This window comes from Suncus etruscus, chromosome 3, assembly GCF_024139225.1.
Source record: "Suncus etruscus isolate mSunEtr1 chromosome 3, mSunEtr1.pri.cur, whole genome shotgun sequence".
Classification (NCBI taxonomy): Eukaryota; Metazoa; Chordata; class Mammalia; order Eulipotyphla; family Soricidae; genus Suncus; species Suncus etruscus.
Window position 1 is genome coordinate 34,916,803 of NC_064850.1, and position 23,119 is coordinate 34,939,921.

Below are 23,119 nucleotides of genomic sequence, written 5' to 3' on the forward strand. Positions count from 1 at the left end.
TAGGCAGTGCTGGTTGTACTCCCCAAAACACACACACATACACACACACACACACACACACACACACACACAGAGTAAGGGAATAAATACTGACCCAAGCTACAAGATGCATGAATTTCAAAGAGACAACACCAGTTTAATGAATCAGTCATAGGACAGATACTGTGGGATGCCACTTCTACAAGGGACCACAAATGGTCAGAATTGTGGCAACAGAGGAAAACAGTTGGTGATGGTAGGAAGTGAGGACTGAGGTGAGAAGAATGAGGAACTAGAACAATATGGGAAGAGTGAGTTTCCTTTTGCAAGGTGGAGAGAGTTCTAGGAGAGATAAGGGGACAACTGCACAGTGGTGGGATCTTCTCAATAACCACTGAATTAGCTATTAGAAATGGCAAGTGCTGGGCATGAGCAATAGCATAGCAGGTAGGGAATTTGCCTGGCATGTGGCCAAACCAGGACTATCCAAAATTCAATTCCTGGCACCTATATGGTCTCCCAAGCCTTCTAGGAGTGATCACTGAGTGCAGGAGTAACCCCAGAGTTCCCATACACCTGGGTGTATCCAAAAGACAAACAAAAAATAAATAAATTTACAAAAAGGGCAAGGGGCTGAGTAATAGCACAGTGGTAGGGTGTCTGCCTTGCAACACAACCAATCCAGGATGGACGGTAATTTAAATCCTGGCATCCCACATGGTCCCCCAAACCAGGAGCGATTCCTGAGTGCATAGCCAAGAGTAACCCCTGAGCATCACCGGGTGTGACCCAAAAACCAAAATAAAAAAAAATAATAATAAAAGAAAGGACAAGTGCTAATTGAGGGGTACAGGTGGATATGGGGCTTCCAAGAATGTTCAGGAGCCCTGGGGGTCACTCCTGGTATTTCTCAGCCCAGTTTAGGACAGCTGAAAACTAGGACCCTAGGTTAAAGGGCTGCCTGGTCCCTCTGATGCAGAATGGGAGATGGGGGATGAGATTATCAAGGACATCCCAGAGTGCTGAGTGGAGCCACCAGGGCATGCCCAGCGGTACAAGAGGGGTCTTGATATAAATGGCAATCTTGATGCTTTATATACATCCATGGCACGGCAGAGAGGAGTTCAGTCTGACTAGTTCTTTTGTTTTGTTCTGTGGCCACACTGGGCTGTGCTCAGGGGTCAGTCTTGGCAGTGCTCAGGGGACCCTGTGGCACTGGCAATCAAATCAGGGATCTCCACAGGCCTGTGCCATAGATTTCACAGCATTTTTTAAAAAGTGGAATAGATCCAGGAGAGAGGGCTCAGGAGGGCCGGCGAGAGATTAGGAGGCAAAAATATAGTTGGACACTTTCCCTCAATGGTTCACTGAGGGAGCGAGTCCCCATGGACAACCACTTCCTGGAATAAACAAGAGACGGGTAGAGCCGAAGTCAGCACGGAGAGCAGCATGGCCTGGGGAGAGCAGGGTGAGCCAGACTTCAGAGCGGGGTGTCCTTTGGCGTGAGTTGTGGGGTGGGGAGGGGGAAAACAGGGCCAGGGTACATGAAAGAGATTCAAGAGATGAAAAGGATCCAGAAGGAGCCAGAGAGGAAGGACATGAGTCGAGGGCGGGCTGAGTGCGGATGGACCAGAAGCAGAGCAGAAGAATAGCAGGAGGGGAGATGCTTCCTGGGCCCGCCCAGCTCAGGGTCACAGACTGACCTGCAGAGAGATGGCTTTGCCCTCCACTGGCCAGGCCTGCAGTCAGCAGGAAGATTCCCACCAGCAAAAGCCAGAACTGGGGGCTCTGGAACAGCATGCTTGATTTTATTTTATTTTGGGGGGCCCCACATCCAGCAGTGCTCAGGGATAACTCCTGGCTCTCTGCTCAGAAATCACTCCTGATGGCACTTGGGAGACCCTCTGCGGTGCCAGGGACTGAGACCAGGCTGGGTGTGTGTGGCAGGCAAGTGTCTTAGGCCCTGTCCTGTCTCTGGCCCCTGGTGTGGCAAGTCTTGGGGGGGAGAAACTTCACAGGAAGGGAACGGTCTGATTCATTCTTGGATCAGGCACCTGGGAGTCCCTAGTCAATGTGAATGACCGGGGACATTCATGGGAGTTTTCTCAGAGAATGTGTCATTAACGATGCACCAGAGGGGCTGGAGTGATAGTACAGCAGGGAGGGCAGTTGCATGGGGATTGACCCTAGTTCAATCCCCAGCACCTTCTATGGTCCCCCAAACTCACCAGGAGTGATCCCTGAGCGCATAGTCGGGAATAAGCCCAAGCATTTATGGGTGTGCTCTGTCCACCATCACCTCCAGAAATAAATGACTCACCAGAGCCCCAGCTGGGCCAGAAACCCCTATAGGCAAGTGGCCCACTGAGGGGCTTACATCCTGACTCTGTGGAACAGGGACCAGCCACAACAGGGGGCAGCTGTGCACCCACCTAGCCCAATAGGGTCTCAACTGCGCACAGCCTAGAGCGGGCAGAACACGTCTCTCCCCACCCCCACACTCCCGAGACCCACAGTACCTTGAGGTTCCCTCGGTCCAGGGCGGCAGTTAGATGCTTGCGAACCTCGGTGAGCTGGGGCCGGGGACCACGAGGGCTGGCCCCCTGCCGCAAGGGCTGCTCCTTCAGGTACTGCTCCAGCTTCGACTCCCCGAGGAGAAGCTCAGCCATGTCATCTGTGAGGAACAAAGGGAGAGGTTAAGTAGGGACTACATGAGGGTCTCTCATACTCCATAACCTGCCATGGAGACCAAGGAGATGCCCCCTTCCCATGAGCCCTCTCTAGTATAAGAAACATTCTAGAGGAGCCAGAGCGATAACACAGCAAGGAGGGCATTTGCCTTGCATGTGGCCAACCTAGGTTCAATCCCCGGCATCGCATATAATCCCGAGCCTGCCAGAAGTAACCTTTAAGCGCTGCTGGGTATGGCAAAAAAAAAAAAGAAAGAAAGAAAGAAAGAGAGGGAGGGAGGGAGGGAGGGAGGGAGGGAGGGAGGGAAGGAAGGAAGGAAGGAAGGAAGGAAGGAAGGAAGGAAGGAAGGAAGGAAGGAAGGAAGGAAGGAAGGAAGGAAGGAAGGAAGGAAGGAAGGAAGGAAGGAAGGAAGGAAGGAAGGAAGGAAGGTAGGGTAGGGAGGTAGGTAGGTAGGTAGGTAGGCAGGTAGGCAGGCAGGTAGGCAGGCAGGCAGGCAGGCTCCAGGCACTACCAGGGTTGCTGAAATTGAGTAGTATTAAACCCTACATTGAACCACTGTACCCTCACGAGAGCACCACTTGGGAGGCCTCATTCCCTCCCCCCCAATAATAAAGACTCTCTCCAGAAGCAGCTTTATGGCATCAGGCTACTATGAATAAATCCACAGTGACACAGACCCTGAGCAGATGCTCTGCTTCCTGAGGAGGAGGACATGAATGGGTAGAGATGGAGGGTCAGGAAGATGCATCCCTGTCTCCCTGTCCTCAGAGTGGTATCTGGTGTCCCAGGTACCCCTAGGTTTCTGCCCCCTCTCTAAAGCCTAGTCCCAGGAGAGTGTCTGAGCCTATTTGCTCTCTAGAAAAGAACCATGGGCTGGGGAGTCAGACTGCTCAGAGGACTCAGACACATTCAACAACTCCGAATTTAATTCCCTCGGGATCCTCAGAGTAGCACCAGGAGTAACCTCTGAGACTACATTGGGAGAAGACCTTTTTGTACTGCTGGATGTAGCCAACCCCAGGGAACTTCTTCACCCAAAGAACAAGAGCAGAAAGAGGAAGACAGAGATAGGCTAGAAAACCAAGGGACTTTATAGAGTGCTCCATGAAGATGAAACAAACTGAAAGAGGACTAGGGGAGGATGGGCGGCACAGCAGCTCTGAAAGCAGGAGACAGTGAGGGACCCTGCAAAAACTGAGAATACCCACATGTACGTTTAAGGACTGAAAAAAAAAAAAAAAAGATTCCAAATTCTTGAAAACTCTACAGCAGGGCTTTTGTCTCCTGGTGAAGCACTTACTTAGCAAATCAGCAGCTCCATTAAGTTTACTCTGGTCTCTTTATCCTGCAAATATTTATTCAAGCATAAGCTTAACTGTTTTAAATAGAGCACTGCTGCCCAACAAAAGCATATATAAGCAATATATATGTACATATATCTATCTAATTACACAAAAGTATGTGTTTTGGGTTTGGGACCACTCCCAGCAGTACCTGGAAGTTTTTCTTGGCTCTGCATTCAAGAATCACTCCTGGAGAAATAAAATGACTGTGAGGGAGGAGGGAAATGGGGGGTATTGGTGGTGGGAATGTTGCACTGGTAAATAGGGAAGTTCCTTTTTATAACTGAAATCCAACTACAAACATGTTTGTAATCATGGTGCTTAAATAAAGATATTAATTTAAAAAAAAGATATTAATTTAAAAAATGCTTAAAATACAATGGGCACAACTGACTTTTTTCTCTACCAGAAGAGAAACCCCCCCAAAGATGATTCCTATGATGTCACATCAATGGTCTGAGTCTCTATCAAGAAGGGTCCCCCAAATGGAAATTTTCACAACAGCTCTCTCTAAAGGCTAACCTGCATTTTCGAAGGTTCTGTTTATCCTCTTGTTCTTTGAGACTGCAAATGTTGGAAACAATTAAAAAATGAACTGTATCCAGAAACAATGTGAGGAGCGTGGAATAAAATTGACCATCAGGGGCTGGAGAGTTAGCACAGTGGTATGGTGTTTGCCTTGCATGCAGACAATTCAGGACTAATGGTGGTTCGAATCCCAGCATCCCATATGGTCCCCTGTGCCTGCCAGGAACAATTTCTGAGCACAGAACCAGGAATAACACTTGAGCACCACCGTGTGTGATCAAATTCCTCCCCACCCAAATTTTGACCATCAACTAACCAGGGCTCTTAAGAAACTTGCCCCACAGAATGGCCAATGTGGACATACTAAATGTGTGACTGCTGGACTTTTTAGAAACTCAAATCCACTTCATTAATGATTGGACATTATTTTTCTGAAGATTCATACCATGTGTTAATCATCAGTTGGGTAACTGGAAGCTCTTGCAAAAAAAATGACTATCCCACTTTAAATAATAATAAATAGATCTGGGGGCCGAGAGATAGCATGGAGGTAGTGCATTTGCCTTGCATGCAGAAGGACGGTGGTTCGAATCCGGCATTCCATGTGGTCCCCCAAGCCTGCCAGGAGTGATTTCTGAGCGTAGAGCCAGGAGGAACCACTGAGCACTGCTGGGTGTGACCCAACACCAAAAAAAAAAAGTAGAACTTTGGAGACCCCTCCCAAAAAAAAATCAAGGGTGCCCTACCTGTTGTGCTACCTCTCCACCCCAAAAGTATATTTTTATTTTTAATTTAGTAGCTATCCTGGGGGGGGGAACAAATGAAAAACATAATGATATACTTTAATTCAACATATCCCCAAAATGATCAATTTACAAGTAAACAGGATGTAAGATGTTGAGCTATTTTACACTTCTCTTATCACATCAAGCTTTCTGAATCCAGTTGTTTTCCACACAAAGCATCAGCCCAGAAGCTGGTAAGCCCTGGGGCCATCAAAGATACAGTCCTGGTCCCTAAAACCATGCAAGAGCCCATCTTAGCTTTTGTTCCTACAGAGAAGCCCACAGTAATCTCCACCAGAGCCCACGCAGGTGCTTCTGAGTATCACGGCTAATGAAGATTCTTTTCACCATGCATCCTTGGAGTCTAAATTATTTATACTGAGCAAGATCATTTCATGTTACTTTTCAAGAAGGAAAAAAAAAAAAACACACAACTGTCATCCTTCCTTACAGCCTGGAAGCAGACACATATCAGAATATTAAGAGCTGTTTTCTAAGTTGTAAGAAGAACAGCATATGCTGTATTTTCTTTTCTGCATATTTTAGATCTTCAACTGGTAGATTAAAATTCAACTGGGGAATGGTCAGGGGAGGTGGGCAGAGTGACAGTTCAGCAGGGAGGGCACTTGCCTTGTGGGCTGCTGACCCAGAATCAACCCCTGGCATCTCATATGACCCCATGCACACTGCCAGAGTGAGCCCTGAGCACAGAACCAGGAGTGAACCCTGAGCTCACTCAGGTCACCCACAGCTGGGTGTGACCCAAAACACACACACATACACACACACACACACACACACACACACACACTAAAATGCAGTGCAAGGGGGCTTGGGAGGTAGCTTGGTGGCAGAGCACATGTGTGGTGTACAGTCTATGCACACACATCTTAGTCCTGACTGAAAAGAGTATCACGATGACTCTGACCCTGTGACTTATCCTCTGTATTTGGAGGATGACTCTGACCAAAAAAGCTCCTTGGTCTGTCTGACTGAAGGAAGAAGCGTCCCTCCCTAATGTTCTTGGGTACTCTACATTCCTCAAGTCATGCATCTGAGCACCCTCTGGCCTTGCATCAGAAAATGATTCCCTAACTCCCACCCCAGGCTCTGCGACCTTCTGGAGCTGTGGGGTCGGAACTGCTCACCCACCTCCTTGAAGCAGTAATTCTCCCACCCCAAGCAGGGCCATTACCACCACCAAACCAAGGCCATGGACTGAGGGCCAATGAGCCTTTAGGAAGCCATGCCCCCAAGGGTCTCCAGAGAGAATCGCACAGAACCAGACTGCCAGCTTTTTGCTTTTAAGATGTGGTAGTCAGTCACACCCAGAGGCGCTCAGGGGCTGGTCCTGGCTCTATGCTCAGGGTTGACACTTAGCAATGCTCTGGGAACCACACACAGTGCCAGGGACAGAACCAGGGACAACTATGAACAAGTCAAGTTCCCTACCTCCTATTATGATCATCTCCTGGCCCCAACTGGGAGTTTTCTGTAAGACCCCAATTTTCATATACCTCTCCCAGGTTTTCCAACCTGAGCTCTGAAAAAAATATTTGCTAGGACTAGAGAGATAATATAACAGGTAGGTTACCTGCCTTCTACACAGTTGATCTGGGTTTGATCCCCACCCCTAGATAGTCCCCCTGAGCCTGCAGGAGTGATTGTTGAGTACAGAGCCAGGAGTTAAGTCCTGAGCAATGCTGCTAAATATGACCCCAAAACAAAACAAAAATTTTGCTTAAACAAAAGTCTGTGAACTCTGGTGGGCTGGGGGGTGGGGGGAGGCGTGGTGATGGTTTAAGCTCTGGGAAAGGTCTGATTTCAGAAGAATCAGGAGACACCTGATTTTTCCATCTCTGGGGGGTGCTGGTTCCATCAAGATGAGCAGTCCCGGGTGGGAGGTGAGGAGAAAGCAGATCCAGGAATGCCCCGGGAACTGTATGTAGGGCAGGGAATATAAAGAAAGAACCAGAATGAGCAAAGGCATCATAACACATGACAGGCATGACACAACACACCTAGCAGTATGTCAGACGAATATAGCCATGAAGAGAGAGAGAGAGGAAGAGAAATAGCCAAGGAGGTGTACTGCTGGGGGTGGGGGCCAGGACTGGTGCCTCTGCTCCAGAAACAAAGAGATCATCAAATTTCAAAGAAAAAGGGGGGAGGGGGGGAATCACCAAATCATTTTCTGAAATTCTCAGGCTCCAACCAATTTTCCAAGGAAACTAATGTTTTCTTTGCTGTTCAAGAGAAATGACGTTTGTGCTGTTCGTTCTACCACACTGGGGGACAAAAATCCGAGAAACCTCCCCCAGTTCATGCGGGGGATGTTTCCCAGCAGCCACTGGGTACAGTCCGAAAAGGCAGCGGCAGGGGGCCCAGCAGCCAGACCTGCGCTCCACGCTCCCTGGACACCGTCTGCCCTTGTCACGGTCTCCTGCGTCCCGAGCAGATGAGTGAGCTCATGCCGCCTACAGAGCAGCTGCTGCCTGGTCCTGAGCCACCAAGGAAGGAGAAAAGTCACCTCAGCAAAGGAGAAAACGAACTTGCTCCAAAGAGTTTGGAGAATTAGACTGCAGACAGAAGCAGACTTGCTTCTAGTCGAGAGATGCTCCATTGGCCCTCCTGAAGAGACAGGATGCTGGCAAAGTTCATTTCCAGATATGGGGTCTCATGCAGTAGAAAGGGGAGATACATACAGATAGATACGGGGTACAGGGTTCTCTACGACCACCTGCAGCTGTTTCCAGCTGCTGCACGGAGAGCAAGACTCACTCACACCTGCCTGCCTCCTCCCACTGGCCTCCCCACACTTGCTTGGCGCTAAGCTCAGCCAGGGCCCCAGAAAGCCAGGAGAGCCAGAAGGGTACTAGCTCTGGCTTTAGGCAGTTCTGGGCTTGAAGCCCAGAGCCCCTACGCTTATCAGCTGTGCAGTGTTAGGAAACTTGCTCAGCTTCTCTGAGCCTTTCCTCTGCTCAGCTGGTGACTGAGGGTCACAGATAGTACCAAGGGGTGCCCGGCATGGTCATTAGCGACTACCATCCCAGTGCTCTCACTCACTGAGGATGTATTCTCCCCCAAAAAAGTGACGTTGGATCTAAGGTGAAACAGCAAGTTCTGCAAGACATGGTCCTTGGGCTTACGGACCTGTAGGTGAGGTTGAGGATGTGAGGTTCTTTCTAGTTGAGATCAGTTGAGCCACCCCAGGTTGCAACAGACTGCCAGGCTGGAGCTAAGCACTATACACCATCCCAAGCCTCCACATGGTGTCAGGATCTGACACTGTCACCGCTCCTGGGTTAGAGAGGAACCAGGCGGGAGAGGTGAGGAAGCGTGCAAAGGGCACAACTAGCGTGTCCCATCCGCAGTCTGCACCTGAGTGTGTCGGGACAAGGGGTTAGGCGCTGGCGTGGGAGGACCCACTTCCCCCAGCCAGCCATGCAACCCTGGCAAGGCCACCACTCCTGTCTGATCAAGGGCAAGGACGACACTTCCTAAGACCCTTTCCAGTTCCACCTTCTCAGATTTTTGGGGACCCCTCCATAGGCAACTTCAGGGTATAGTTCCCCAATGACCTAATATAGAGATGAAGCCAGAATTGGTCTAGAAACTTTCTGAAACCCCTCCCTACGGGGAGTTGGAGGCAAGAACACCTAGCGGGGAACTCTGAGGTCCTCTCTGCACAATCCCCTAGACATTGTGGCCAGCCCAGCATCTCCTGACCTCCCAAGGCCCAAACACAGAGGTCCTCACAGACTTCTCCCCTTCAGGAGAAGCCTCTGACCCAGAAATTCCACCCAATGGAAAACAGAGTGAGATGGTTTGCCTGGACTTCCCCCAGGAATCTTCATAGCTTGGGGAAGATGTCAATAGGAGTTTGGGCCTATTTATCCCGTTCCTGCCAGGGCTCTGATCCAAGAGGAAAAGACAAACCCCTTATTCAAGCAGAAACTGGTTCTTCAGTGTCCCCTTTGTTGCCCAGAAAACACAGCCAGGTTCTCCCTTCCTGGGGATTAGCACCCTACCCCCTGCAGCCAGTCCATTCACTCACCTGGCTTTTCAATAGTTACTGGCCCCTTGCCACCTGTAGAGGTGGGGAGTCCCCTTTTCTCCCAAAGAGTGTCAACAGGAAGGAGCTAGAGAGACAGTGCAAAGAGTCGGGAGTACCTGCTTTGCATGTGGGAGTCTCAAGTTTGGTTCGTGGCACTGTATGGCCCCTGAGCACCATTGGGAGTGGAGCCACGAAAAAAAAAAAAGAGAGAAGGAAGGAAGGGAGGGAGGAAGGGAGGGAGGGAAGGAGGGAGGGAGGGAGGGAGGGAGGAAGGAAGGAAGGAAGGAAGGAAGGAAGGAAGGAAGGAAGGAAGGAAGGAAGGAAGGAAGGAAGGAAGGAAGGAAGGAAGGAAGGAAGGAAGGAAGGAAGGAAGGAAGGAAGGAAGGAAAAGAAAATAGCATTGATAGGAAAAGATGACAACGGTGACAAGTGGGAGTGTGACTAAAAGTGTCTGCAGAGCACAACTGAGTGACCTCTCAAAGACAATTCCTGGGACCATCTGAGCCAGTTTCTGGAATAGCACAGAGCTAACTATTCCCTTGTGGGATCCCTAATGGGGGCCCTCAACTCAAAGGCTCTGGGGCCACCTGCCGGCTCTGACCCACAAGACTTGTTTCTCTTAAACCGCATGGGACCCTGCCAGGCACTAAGAAATCAGCGCATGGTTGGATCAGGTCAAGTTAGGGACTTCTCCAAGGACAAGGCCATGTGGACCAAAGAGATGATGGAGAGATGCTGTAAAAGAGCAGAGGGGCGAACATGGTCTCTCTTATTTGGGGGAGGATTGCTGAAAGTTGAGTCCAGGACCTTGTATCTGCAAGGCCAGTGCTCGTCCACCGAACTCCCTTCCAGGCCTGGCCTATCTGCTCCATAGGACTCTGGAGCATGCCAGCCAGGATGCTATACAGGTGGAATAGTTGGAAGTCCACGGCAGGGAGGTATGTCCAGGCAAGTCAATCTCACCAGCAAGGAATGAATACAATGATCTGAGTTCTGCACTGAGCCCTTGGTCTGCAGGGAGAATAGACCTGGGGACCCTAGCAGTGGCCAACAGCCATGTTCCTGCAGGGAGTGGTGGGCAGAGGAGTGAGAGGAAAGGGTGGATGGAGAAAAGCAGGGGGAGTCTAGAGCCAGGCCGGAACTGGCCACGGGGCTGCGGTGCAGGCTTTCCATACATAGGAGCACCCCCAGGTTGGCCCAGACAGGAGCCATTCAGACTTACTACAGAGCAGGAGCAGCGAGAGGGACGAGACACACTGACCATCTGACAAAGGACTGCCCTGCCCCCATATGCCCCCATCATACTTGATGGGACAGACTGGAGCTGGGGATTTTCTTGGATGACACTGGGAGGGAAGAGGGAAGGGAGTATCAGTGGGAAGGGGGACAAGGACCCTTGCTGCTGCCCAGAGCAAGGCTGGTGGAAGCTAAACTGCTCCCTTGGAGCAGGCAGGAAGGGCCAGGCCCCCAATATGCTGTTGGAACTAGGTCTGTGACCATGTGCCAGAGCAGCAGTGGGGAAATAGAGAAGAATGCAGGGTTGCAGGAGGAGGAGAGGGATGCAGGGATATGGGGAAAAAGGAGAGGATGGTGGGTCACCGTGAGGCACCACTTTCCCACTTCCTGAAGAGAACAAAGAACTAGCACCCTGTTATGACCATGGTCAGTAATGTCCAAGCAGAGAAATGTGGGTGACAGTGGAGGAGACGATGCCTGTCACAGGAAGCAGCACCCAGAGTTTCCTGTAATCGGGAACAGCAGGACAGGTCCATGCAGCTGAAATGATAAGGCTGGTCAGAGCATATTGCATGGAGCCTTGATAGAAGCAAGGGTCTCAGAGTGCCTATCAGGGGGGCAAGGAGCTGAGAATTCCTTGGGGGCAACTTTGCCAGGTTGGGGTGGAAGAGATGGCAGTATGAGCTGTTGTGTGGTGCTAGCTGAGGTGAGTTCCTCAGGGAAAGTCTAGGTCTATACCCTATAGCAAAGCCTGCAAGGAGCCAGAAGCATCCAAAGGGGCCAAGAAGCTGAAAACGGGCGCCCCAACACACACACACACACACACACACACACACACACACACACACACACACTTTCTTGAGTGAAGAGGCCACCAGGAGCCACTCATGTGGGGTCGGTCTTGCCTGTCCCCAGAGCTCAGCGGGGACCGGAAGTGACTCCAGTGGGGCCACGGGTGTTATCAGGCTAGCCCAGGAGCTTGGAAATGGATCCTCAGAAAGTCAGCCCCATGCAGGCCCAAGGGACCCACATCCACACTGCAGCCAACACACATCGGCCCTGGGGACATGTTTTACCTATGGAAAACACAGCAGTACCCCTCTTGCACTACCAGGTGAAGCCCCTGCTTCACCAGAAAGATCTAGTACACTCAGAGTCCATCTGAGGTGGGCCACAAGCCAGGGACTCAGGAGCATGAGAAGCAGCGACAGTTGGGCTCAGCCAGCAGAATGTCTGAGCGAGATTCTAGGCAGGGGTGGTGGGCACCACAGATGAGCATGAGACCAGACAGAGGTGACCACCGGCCTGAAAGCCCACTTCCCCTGACTTCCAGCCCAGGACTAGGGATCAAGATGAATCCTGTGCACACTGGGTCACAGAAGGGAAGGTGGCACTGATAAGTGAGGGGGCGCTGGTCTTGGCAGCCCCGTGAGCCCCCCATCCAATGCTGGCTGAGAAACTTCCAGGACAAGGGCCGGAGTGATAGTTCAGCAAGTAAGGTGGTTGCTTTGCACGCAGCCAGTCTGGGTTCAATTCTGACATCCCATATGGCCCATTGAACACTGCCAAGAGTAATTCCTAAACACAGAGCCAGGAGTAACCTCTGAGCACTGCCAGGTGTGACCCAAAACAACCAAAAAGATAAAAAAGAAAAAGAAACATCCAGGAGGCCAGAGGGAGAGCTAGACCGTACACAAGAAGACAGAGGGATAGAGAGAGTGGCAACAGAGGAGACCTGGATCCCTACCTGGACACCTGCCTGGATCGGTTCCCTGAAGTCATACAAGGGGCACAGGAAGTGCCAATGAGAACAGTCAGCACCCCCAAACAGCAGTCTACCAGTCAGATTTCCCCAGAGTTAAGACACTCACTGTCACCCCAGAGACCCCACCCCTAACCTTAGATGTCACCATGATCCACTTTGCCTCGCCCTGCAGCTGGTCCCTCTACAAGCCAGCCAAGTGTGTGCAAAGGCTCAGGATGAAGGCCCCCCCAGACCCTAAAGGGCTGAGCTTCAGGGGCAGGAGGTCCAGGAGCCTGAAACCTCAGGGCAGTGGCCTAGATGTGCACTTAACAGGGAACCATGTGCCTGCTGGCTGCTTAGTACACACAGACATGAACAAAAGCCCCTGCAACAGTCCAGCAGTCAGTCACCCTTCCCAGCACAACACACCACACCCCAGCGCAGGCTCATTGAAGTGTTCAATAAGTGGCGGGAAGTGGGGTGAGGGGGAATCTCAGGGTGGGAGGTGTCCTGGGCCCAAGGCCTGGCTCTGTGTTTATTGCAAGGTTCCTGCCCCAGAAGCCCCACAGGGAGCTACACGACTCTGTTCCTAGCATCGCCCTTGACCTTCTCCTCCAGCCTGCTTCCTGCCTAGGGTGGGGGCTCGACCTTCCTATCCACCCTCCACACACAATACTCGGTGCTGCTTCCGGTGCTCCTGAGGCTGGAAAATACATTAAGTCATCTACTCCTCTAAACAACCTTTGGGAAAGAGAACAAGGCTCAAACAAAGTAAATCCATGGCTGATGAGCAGGAAAAGGGCAGTGATGGAGTCCAAACGGGGTCCAACAAGGACAAACACCCCCGTACCCTGCCCGACCACTGCCGCCTGCACCAAGGTCCTGTGCCCACTGGTGTAAAACCTCCCAGGCCCAGGGTGTGGGGCAGTGGTTTAAGCACACGCCTGGCACACATGAGACTTGAGTTTGATGCCTGGCAAAAGCAAAACAAAACAAAACAAAACAAAACAAAACACAGCAATAATACAGTGGGTAAGGCATTTGCCTTGCAGGCAGCCAACCTGATATATTCAACCCGACACCCCATATGGTCCCCTGAACCCCACCAGGAGGGATCCCTGAGTGCAGAGCCAGCCCTGAGCACAGCTAAGTGTGCCTCCACAAATAAAGAAGGTGGGTGAGGGGCCAGAGAGATATTTGCCTTGCATGCAGCCAATCCAGGAGGAATGGTGGTTCAAATCCCGGCATCCATATGGTCCCCTGAGCCTGCCAGGAGTGATTTCTGAGTGCAGAGCCAGGAGTAACTCCTGAGTGCCGCCGGGTGTGGCCCAAAAACAAAACAAAAAAAGGTAAGTGAGAGAGCTCAGTGGGCTGAACACAAGCTTTGCAACCTTGGGCCCTGAATTCTACCCCTGGCACTGCATGGTCCTCCACATAACCTCGGGCACTGAGCTGGGGGTACCTCCCCCTGGCAGGCTCGGGGGACCACATGGGATGGCGGGATTCGAACCACGGTCTGTCTGCATGCAAGGCAAACATGCTACCTCCATGCTATCTCTCCGGCCCCAGGCCTGGGCCTTGGGCATGTGATTGAGGTCAGCAGAGCCGGGCCTGGCTGCTGTCAGGTGCAGAGGTGCCAGGGGTGTTTCTGAGATCCCAGGACTAGGGGTTCGAGCTATGCCTCCTCTCACATGGGGGTTGGAGGGGTGACTGCTCGTGCTAGAGATATGGGTCCCCTGGACCATTAACAGATTACCCCTGGCTTGGTGGCTTCTGCGAGTCACCTAAATGAACTCATTGACTCATGGAGCTCATTTAGTATATGAGTAAAACTAAGAGATAAATATGGCTCTTAGACAGGAGAGTTGAGATAAGTCCATCAACCTCAGTAATGAATAGTCCGGCCAGATCTTACCACCATGTAGCACCCACCCCTGCACCCTGAAGCCCCCCCCCCCCAAGTGGCACTGTCATCATCCACAAGCTGCAAAGTAGCATGCAATGCCAGCACTTGAACAAGTTCTGAAGCCCAAGGGTTCATGGGTGCTAGTTGGTCATTCTACTTCCTCAACCCCAACCCCAAGTACACTTCTGAGGCAGACTTGGGCCAGACCAGGGCAACTGACTCATAACCAGCCCCCAGGTGACTCAGCAAGGCCCAAAGCTGTCAGCTGCCTCTGTTCAGTGGCTCCTGAGCTCTCTCAGGATGCAGGATTCCTGGTTCAAGAAATACCCAGGACTATGACAGAGGACAGGGCCTCATGATCACCTATAGTGCCTCTGAGAAGTGCAGAATCCCAGTTCCAATGGATCAGAGATCCCCCAAACCACCCTTAGCCAATCCGGGAGAGGACGAGGGATCTGGAAGGTCAGGGCTCCCCTAGACGAGAGCCTCTCATGGGGTTCAGAGGCACCCCATGCCCCACCCAGCCTTCACACCAGAATCCAAGGAAATGAATCTCATAACACAGGCTCTAAAAGCTGTCCTGAAACCCTAGGGGCCAGAGAGATAGTACAGCAGGTAGGGGTCTTGCCTTGCACTTGGCTGGCCCCCATTTCAATCCCATGCACCCCCAATATGGTCCCCTGAACCCCTCCAGGAGTGACTGCTGAGTGCTGAGCCAGGAATTAATTAGCCCTGAGCATCGATGGGTATGGCCCCAAATTTAAACCAAAAACTATCCTGAAACCTTCAACAGCCTGGTCAGTTTAGGAAACCACGGGTCCAACAATAAGACAGAGAGATGGACGAAGGCAGAAATGGGCTGGAATCTGATCCAATAACTACCCAAATGTGGACTGCAGCCCTGAGGTCACTGGGATTAAAGAGGATCCGTGACAAAGGGCGCAGGTCTGGCATCAACCGCACAGCAAAGGCTCCAGTAAGGCTTCTTCATTTGTCTTCTCGACCGGCCGCTGTGCTGACACCCATGAAGTCAGGAGGGAGAAGCGCTTGCTCCAGAGGATCAAGTGATACAAGGTCATTTGAAGGGCAAATGCCTGGGGAATTAAGCTTCCAGCCCTGGCAGAGCTCCAAAGGGCCAGTCCTGGCCTCTCAGCCCACCCACTGTGCTCTCTGGTGGAGGACTCCTGGCACCTCCTACTGCAGGTGGCACTGAACTCTTCTCTCCCCTCTGCCACCCTTGCTCGGTCTTGTCCTGGTAGATGGTGGTGATGGGGGTTAGAAGGAGGCTGGGAGGGGTGTCCCGAAAAAACCTCTCCCCTTCTCAGATGGGAAACCCTGGCTTTCACAGAGTAGAGGCCTATCCCTAACCCCACCCCACCCCCCACACCCGCACACCGTATCTGCCAAGTCTGAGATTACACCCTGTGACAGGCAGACACTCACCCTCTGGGGATGGGTGTAAAGTAGGAGTAAAGCCCATTTCCAGCAGGAGACCCTGCTCAACACAGCTGGGGACGCTTGGTAGAGTCAGGGTGGAGGTTGGGATGTCTTAGGGCCCCCCAACATAGTGTGCCTCCAGCAGGAAAGCAATCAACAGCATGCATCAAGGAAAGTCCTGAGAAGGGCTCCTCTAGGCCGGTCCTTCAGCCACTCAGCCATATTCTCTGGGTTCCCGAGTGACCACGCTTCCCTGCAACAGGTACTCTCGCAGTCATCAGGTTGCTACAACACAGACTTCAAGGGTCTGAGCAACAATTTCCAATAGGAAAAGGATGGATAGTCTCCTTCCCATCCAAGAATGGAGAAAATCCTTTCCCAGCTGCTCCCTAGAGTCTCACTGGCTGCTGATAAATCACATGGTTAAGCCTCGACCAATCACAGGCAAGGAAGTGGATCCATATGGCCAGTCTTTGACCAATAACAAAGGAGTGGAAGACTCAACCAATCACAGGCAAGAAAGTGAATTCATGAGGCCAGGCTTTGACAAATTACATTCAAGAACATAGATCTACTGGGCCAGGCCCACCTGCAGGGAAGCACACAGTCCTGGCACCTGGAGAGGCTCATGGCTGGACAGGTTCAGAGCGTAGACAAGGAAGAAGAACTGTTGGATTGATGACCAGAAGGTACCTGGCTCCTGAAGTCCCAAGTACCAGAACCCCCACTCCCAGTCTTGCACTTTGGCCCTTAGACTAGTCCAGAGCTCACGAGGTCCTGGGTCCTAGCAGCATGATGGCCAAAAACAGGCTTAGAACCCCAGCAGATTATTGAAGCAGAGCCACCAAGCAGAGCCCCTGAAGGAGTCAGAGTACAGGGGCCAAAGGTGGGCACACATGATGGAAAGGTCTCAGGTGCTGAGTGCTTCTGCTCATTTGCTCCTTTCCAAGGAAATGGCTTAAAACCATGCTGAGAGCTACTCTATGGACACACCACCCAGTATCCAAATGTCCCACAAGGCAGAACAGTGAAAAGCAAAAGCTGATTTTCTTCATGCAACAAAATCTCAAAGGAATCAATATGAGACTATTTCTTGTTTCTCTAGCCCTTTATTGCGGGGGCCACACCCGGTGATGCTCAGGGGTTACTCCTGGCTCTGCACTCAGAGATTGCCCCTGGCTTGGAGGACCATATGGGATGCCAGGAAATCAAACTGCGGTCCATCCTAGGTTAGTGAGTGCAAGGCAAATGCCCTACTGCCTGTGCCACCGCCCCGGCCCCTCTCTAGCCCTTTTGTAGTGACAAATCATATGTTATGTACAGGCCGGACAGACACCTCTGGGAGTGACTAATAAAAGGGTCCCATGATGTATGAAACTGAGCACAGTTTCCAACGCTACATCTGAAGTACAGCTGGCCCCAGGGGGTTCAGAAAAGAGATCCTGGGTGTGAGTAACCCTTTCACACTTGACAAGGTAAAAGTGCTCTCATTTAGAAACAGCAGAACCATGCTCAACTCAAATGGGGAGACTGGGGTTCAATTCCTTCTACTAGTTTTAGTCACTCTTCCCTTTTCATAGCTTCCAACAACACACTTCTCACCCATTTTCCACCTGTAGGAAGAGGAAGATGGACCAGATCTGTGGGTTTAACCTGTGGTTTAATCTGCCCATTGAAACATTGCTCAGAAATTGGCCTTCTTCCAAGGAGGGCTTAGAAAAAGTGGGGGACCTCCATCCAGGGACAAGACCTCAGACCCAGGACTTTGGAGTCTGTTCCCAAAGGGGTTCCTCCCAGGTCACTCTGAGAACTACCAGAGCAAAGCCCCTCTAAGAACCCCTCTCATGGTTCTCATGTGGTTCTGTGGCCCTCTCTGAAGCTCGAGGACCTCACTGTGAAGGACAAGGTGGACTTAAACTTGAAAAGGGCAGCTTCTGGGCCCGGAGAGATAGTATAGCGGCGTTTGCCTTGCAAGCAGCCGATCCAGGACCAAAGGTGGTTGGTTCGAATCCCGGTGTCCCATATTGTCCCCCGTGCCTGCCAGGAGCTATTTCTGAGCAGACAGCCAAGAGTAACCCCTGAGCATCGCCGGGTGTGGCCCAAAAACAAAAACAAAAAAAAAAAAAAAAAAGAAAGAAAGAAAAGGGCAGCTTCTAATGGACAGAGAAGATGCCAGAGCCAAGGAGAGTGAGCACAGTGGGAGACAAGGAGCAGGTGGCAAGAGCAGAGAATCAAGAGGACACAGGTAGAGGAATGCAGTGGTGCTGCACAAGGGAATCCCTGCTGGAAAGGTCAACCAGCAAGTGGCCAAATGCTGGATCCTCCTACTAGCTGGACTCTGGCTGAGCGGAGGCATCAGCTCCTGTATACATGCATGTGTACAAGTCAAGGGAACCACAGCACCTACAAGGTTCAAGGTCTATGTTCCTGTTGGATGAACAATTTTTCTAAACACCAAAGAAAGACTGTGAGCTCTGCCTCCAGGCTAGGAAGTGGGTGGGGAGGGTCTTGCACTGTCCGTTCCCACCATGGTCTCCAGGAAGATAAAAAATGAAGCAAAGGGGCTAGAGTGGTGGTGCAGCGGTAGGGCGTTTGCCTTACATGTGGCTGACCTAGGACAGACTGCAGTTCGATCCCCAAGCATCACCTACAGTTCCCCAAGCCAGGAATAATTTCTGAGCGCAGAGTCAGGAGTAACCCCTGAGCATCACTAGGTATGATCAAAAAAATAAAAAAAGAGCAAAGTCTGACATCTTAGGTAAACCCTCATTCATTCATTCATTCATTCAGCCAACTTGCTATGTCCTTATCATTGATTTAGGTCTTGATTCAGGTTCTACCAATGAGGGGAAAACCCAACAGAAATAGCATAAATCCTTTCCATCAAAAAGCCCACGATTTGTTCTAGCCCTGAAGAGGCAGGGAGACAGTGGACTGAAACCATTAAGTGAAATTTGCTCTGGCTATCAGATGGTGGTTAGAAGAGAAAGTGCTTTCTTGGAAGTGGAAGAGGTCTGGGGACCCAGACTCTGGGAGGCCTCTCAGTGGGAAAGAAACTGAGGGCAGACAGAAGTGCTGGAAAAGCAGTTTAGGAGCTTCTGACTCCAGGAGCCTGCAGGACCTTAAGAATGTCTTAAAAAGTGCTTCCAAAGAGCAGCACCTGTCTCTCCAGCAGTGGACTCTGGGTTCCTTCAAGAGTTTGTCAGCACTAACTCCCTCGAGGAGAAGGGAGAGAGAATCTAGGGGAGCCCTAGGAGAGGAGTGATGGACATGAGGCCACCAGGCCCTAAGGAGTGTCCACTGTCTTTCCCACTCATGGTCAGAATGAACCTTGTAACCAAATTTTCCCCAGGATTCAGCTTCGCTTCAGGCTTCATTTCCCTCTCTTGCCCATCATCAAGAAATAATTAAGGGGTCGAAGCAATAGCACAGTGGTAGGGCATTTGCCTTGCACATGGCTGACCCAGGACGGACCTGGGTTCGATCCCTGGCATCCCATATGGTCACCAGAGCCTAGAGCAATTTCTGAGTGCATAGTCAGGAGTAACCCCTGAGCATCACCAGGTATGGCCAAAAAACAAAACAAATAAACAAACAAACAAAAAGAAATAATTAAAATGTCTCCAAACCACATCTAGTCAAAAGAGCCACGATGCATTCCTGGAGAAACCACCATAGGACCTTAATAGGTGTAAGTGAGCCCCGAGATTAGTGGCCCCGGTAAGATCCCAGTGAAGGCTAGCTGTTCCTGTTCAGACCTTGAAAATGTGGGGAGTTTCAGCTGGCCACCCGCTAGGGTTCCCTTTCTCCCCATCAGAAGACCCACAAGACTCATGCCAGGTCCCGTGCTGAAAGAAGGGCATGTGGCTGGACCCAGGTTTACCTATCAATTTAAGTTTCAGGAAGCAGCTTTCACTCTCTCTGAGGGGCACAGGCCTGGCTCATGATTACCTGCCAGACTAAGCTGGGGATAACCCCATCACCATGCCTCACCAAGCTGACTCACAGGGCACTAAGGGTGGTTGGACTGCCTCCCAGGAGCCAGAAAGGCCTGAAAGTCAACCCAAAGACAGACTGACTATCCATCTTCCCCTTGACCTCTGCTCCAGCCAGGCCATAGGGGGCCTCTGGCTATCCCTCCCCAATCCTCTCCCTGGAACTGCTTCTCCAGCACTTTTGTCTGCCCTCAGATCCTTTCCCACTGAGGCCTCCCAGAGTCTGGGTCCCCAAGCCTCCCCTACTCCCAAGAAAGCACTTTATCATCTAACCAACCATCTGATAACCCAGGCAAATTTCACTTAATGGTTTCAGTCCACTGTCTCCCGACCTCTTCAGGGACAGAACATATGTGGGCCTCCTGATGGCAAGGATCTCTGCTGTTTCTGTTTGATATTCTCCACATTGGCAGAACCTGAATCAAGACCTGAATCAAGGACAAGAACATACCAAGTTGGTTGAATGAATGAATGAATGAGGGTTTGCCTACTAAGATGTCAGCCTTTACTTTGCTCCATTTTTTATCTTCCTGACCAAAGGCCTTTGACCTTTTCGAGTCTGGATGACATTCTGTCATCCTTGGTGACTGCTCCCTACAGGGGTTCTGGGATATATGGAACTCTTTTTATTTATCTCTCTCATGAGTTTCTCCCAAACTACACTCACATTCAATGGTCCCTCTACACAATCACATGCCCCATGGCTGTGACCCAGGAACCAAGGTAACAGGCTCTAAGAAATTAATTATACTTTGGGATCAGGAAGGAGAGTAAAGTGGGCCCATGCCACTGAAAACACATCTACCCTTCTAGAAACCATCAGTTTGGAGAACCTTCTCCCAGAAACCCCTCCAAGTCAAACAGCTGTTTTCTTTGAATGCTTCTCACTCTGACACTTGCCTGCCTATAGGTTTCCATCTATGCCTCTCCTTTCTCCTCAAAAGAGTTTAAGTACTTGAGATAGGAGTGTGGTCAGCGCTGTTTCCCACTTTGTGCGCCTGGCACCACTGGGCACACAGATAACGGCCATGTGGATGAGTTAATGAAGCAGAAGGCAAGTGGACACTGAAGAGGAAAACCAGTGAGTGCACAAATATATTCATTTCATCTGAACCAGGAAAGAGTTCTGTGCAAGTCCAGGAAGGAATGAGTAAATAAGCAAGGAAGGGGAGGAGAAGCATGATGGACAGGCCAGTGGAACAGAGTCAACACTTTCCGCCAAGCTGTTGAGAAGTGGAGGGTGCCATGACCCAGAGTGGAGAGTACACAGAGCCAAACTCTGGTTCTGTGGCACTAGGACAAACACCACCGTTGAAGTGGAGGAGAGTAGGCCTGTGTCTTGGGATGAGCGATGCAGTGCCATTCATTCATTCATTCATTCATTCATCCATTCACCCAGTCTCCTTCCTAGATCATACCAGCCGGGCCTTAGGTGCAATGAGACAATCCATTGCCCTCTGACCTGCCCTTAGGCACCCGCCTTTTTGGCAGCACTGGAAGATGAGCAAGCATGAGCCATCCCCAGCTTCCAAAACAAACACCGCCACGTGGAGCCGTGCCCCAAGAATGGGATTCTGGATGCAATTTTGATGTGATTGAGCCCGAGAACCAATCTAGTGGCCCGCGCTGGCATAGACTAAGTCCAGGAGGCCCAGTTCCTTCCTCCCTGGGGGCTCCCTCACACACACCCCTCCCTCCCCTAAAATCCTTCACCCACCCAAGCCCATTCCTCAACATTCTTCAAGCCCATTCTCACCTATGCCCAAAGAACTCTCCCTCCCGACAGACACCCCTGACTCTATTTCCCCTCTGCTCCCCAACCCCACCCACCTCCTCGGGTCTTCATTCTGCACCATCCCTCCTCCCAAGACACACACAAACATATCCACCTGGTTCCCATCACCCCCAACAGCACCCCTACCTATACTTTCCACCTGCATGTGATGTTTACAAACTGTCTTTCCTGGGGGTCCCTCCATTTATAAATGTATCCCTAGTAATCCAAACAAGCGGGGATTCCCTACACACACACACACACACACACACACACACACACACACACACACACACACTCGTCCTGACCATGGCTTGGGGGTGCACCTTTCCCCTATCCCCTCCAACCTCTGAGCACCTCCTGACCTCCCCAAATCTCACCCCACCCTGGGAAAGACAAGAAGGCCCCTGACCCCTGGGCTGGGGACCCCACCAAGACAGCCACCGCCTTGGCAGCTCTCCCCCGTCATTCCCGACTCCCCAGAAGCCCGCCCTGCCCTGCCCTGCAAGCCAGAAGTCGGGGTGCCTGCCGGGCCCGAGCCCCACCGCGGCCCGGCCGCGCCCCTGCCCGCGCAGTCGCGTTTGGGGGGCCCCGAGCGGCGGAGGGGAGGAGGCCGCGTTCGTTGCCCCCCGCAGCCAGGCCGGCGCGTACCGTTGGCGATGAGCTTGGCCGACAGCTGCTTGACGAGCTCGGGGATCCGCTCCCACTGGGCCTCGGAGCGGCAGCGCTCGATCTCCGTCTCCAGCCGCGAGCCCGCCTTCCTGGTCGCCATCGCGGCCTGGCCGGGCTCGGCCCGCCGCCGCCGCCGCCGCCGCCGCCGCCACCGCCGCCCGCTCCGCCCGGCTCCGGCTCCGCTCCGGCTCCGCTCCGGCTCCCGGCGCGGCGGCGTAACGGGAGCGCCGGCTGGGGAAGGGGAGGGGGGGCGCCGCGAGGAGCGGCCCCTGCCGGCCAGGGCCGGAGACGCACGCGGGGCCTTGAGGGGGCCTTATAGGGCCGGTGGGGCCCGATGGGCGCGGGGCCCTCCAGGGTGGACCCTCAAGCTGGGCAGGCCTAGGGGGACCGAGGCCTAGAACGGGCAGCGACCTCTGGGACCGATCCCTGGGGTCCCCAACACCTGGGGTGTCGAATGAGAAGTGGGGAGCAGGGCCTGTCAACTGTGGGGCCGCTGACCCCTTCTGCAACGCCCCCCCCTGCTCAGCCTGCTCAGCCCCTTCCCAGCACAGGTGGGCAAGATGGGCAAAGGCTCATTCTTCCAGGCAGGCCCACTGTGACCAGGCCTGGACTTTGGTTTTGTTTTGGCTTGGGGGGAAATTTTTTTAGGGGGTTACATCCGGCAGCGCTCAGGGGTTCCTCCTGGCTCTTGGCAGGCTCGGGGGACCATATGGGATGGCGGGATTCGAAACGCCGTCCTTCTGCATGCAAGGCAAACGCGCTATCTCCATGCTATCTCTCCGGCCCCAGACCTGGGCCTTGGGCATGTGCTTGAAGTCAGCGGAGTCGGGCCTAGCTGCTGTCAGGTGCAGAGGTGCCAGGGATGTTTCTGAGATCCCAGGACTAGAGGTCCGAGCTATGCCTCCTCTCACATGGGGGTTGGAGGTTGTGCTAGAGATGGGGGTCCCCTGGATCGTTACACAGATAACCCCC

The 23,119-nt window shown here is 52.1% G+C and overlaps 1 protein-coding gene across 3 annotated transcripts in view; it reads right to left on the reverse strand.

The window, feature by feature from the left end:
* Window positions 1-22,291, reverse strand: part of TTC7B (tetratricopeptide repeat domain 7B) — a 224,021-nt gene extending 201,730 nt beyond the window's left edge. For all 3 annotated transcript variants that reach the window (XM_049769780.1, XM_049769779.1, XM_049769781.1), the window contains exons 1-2: window positions 22,127-22,291; window positions 2,499-2,653 (exon numbers count right to left, since the gene is read on the reverse strand). In XM_049769780.1, coding sequence (XP_049625737.1) covers window positions 2,499-2,653; window positions 22,127-22,247 — 276 coding nt within the window. In that variant the 5' untranslated portion in view covers window positions 22,248-22,291. The remainder of the gene's footprint in view (window positions 1-2,498; window positions 2,654-22,126) is intronic.
* Window positions 22,292-23,119: the final 828 nt, after the last annotated feature.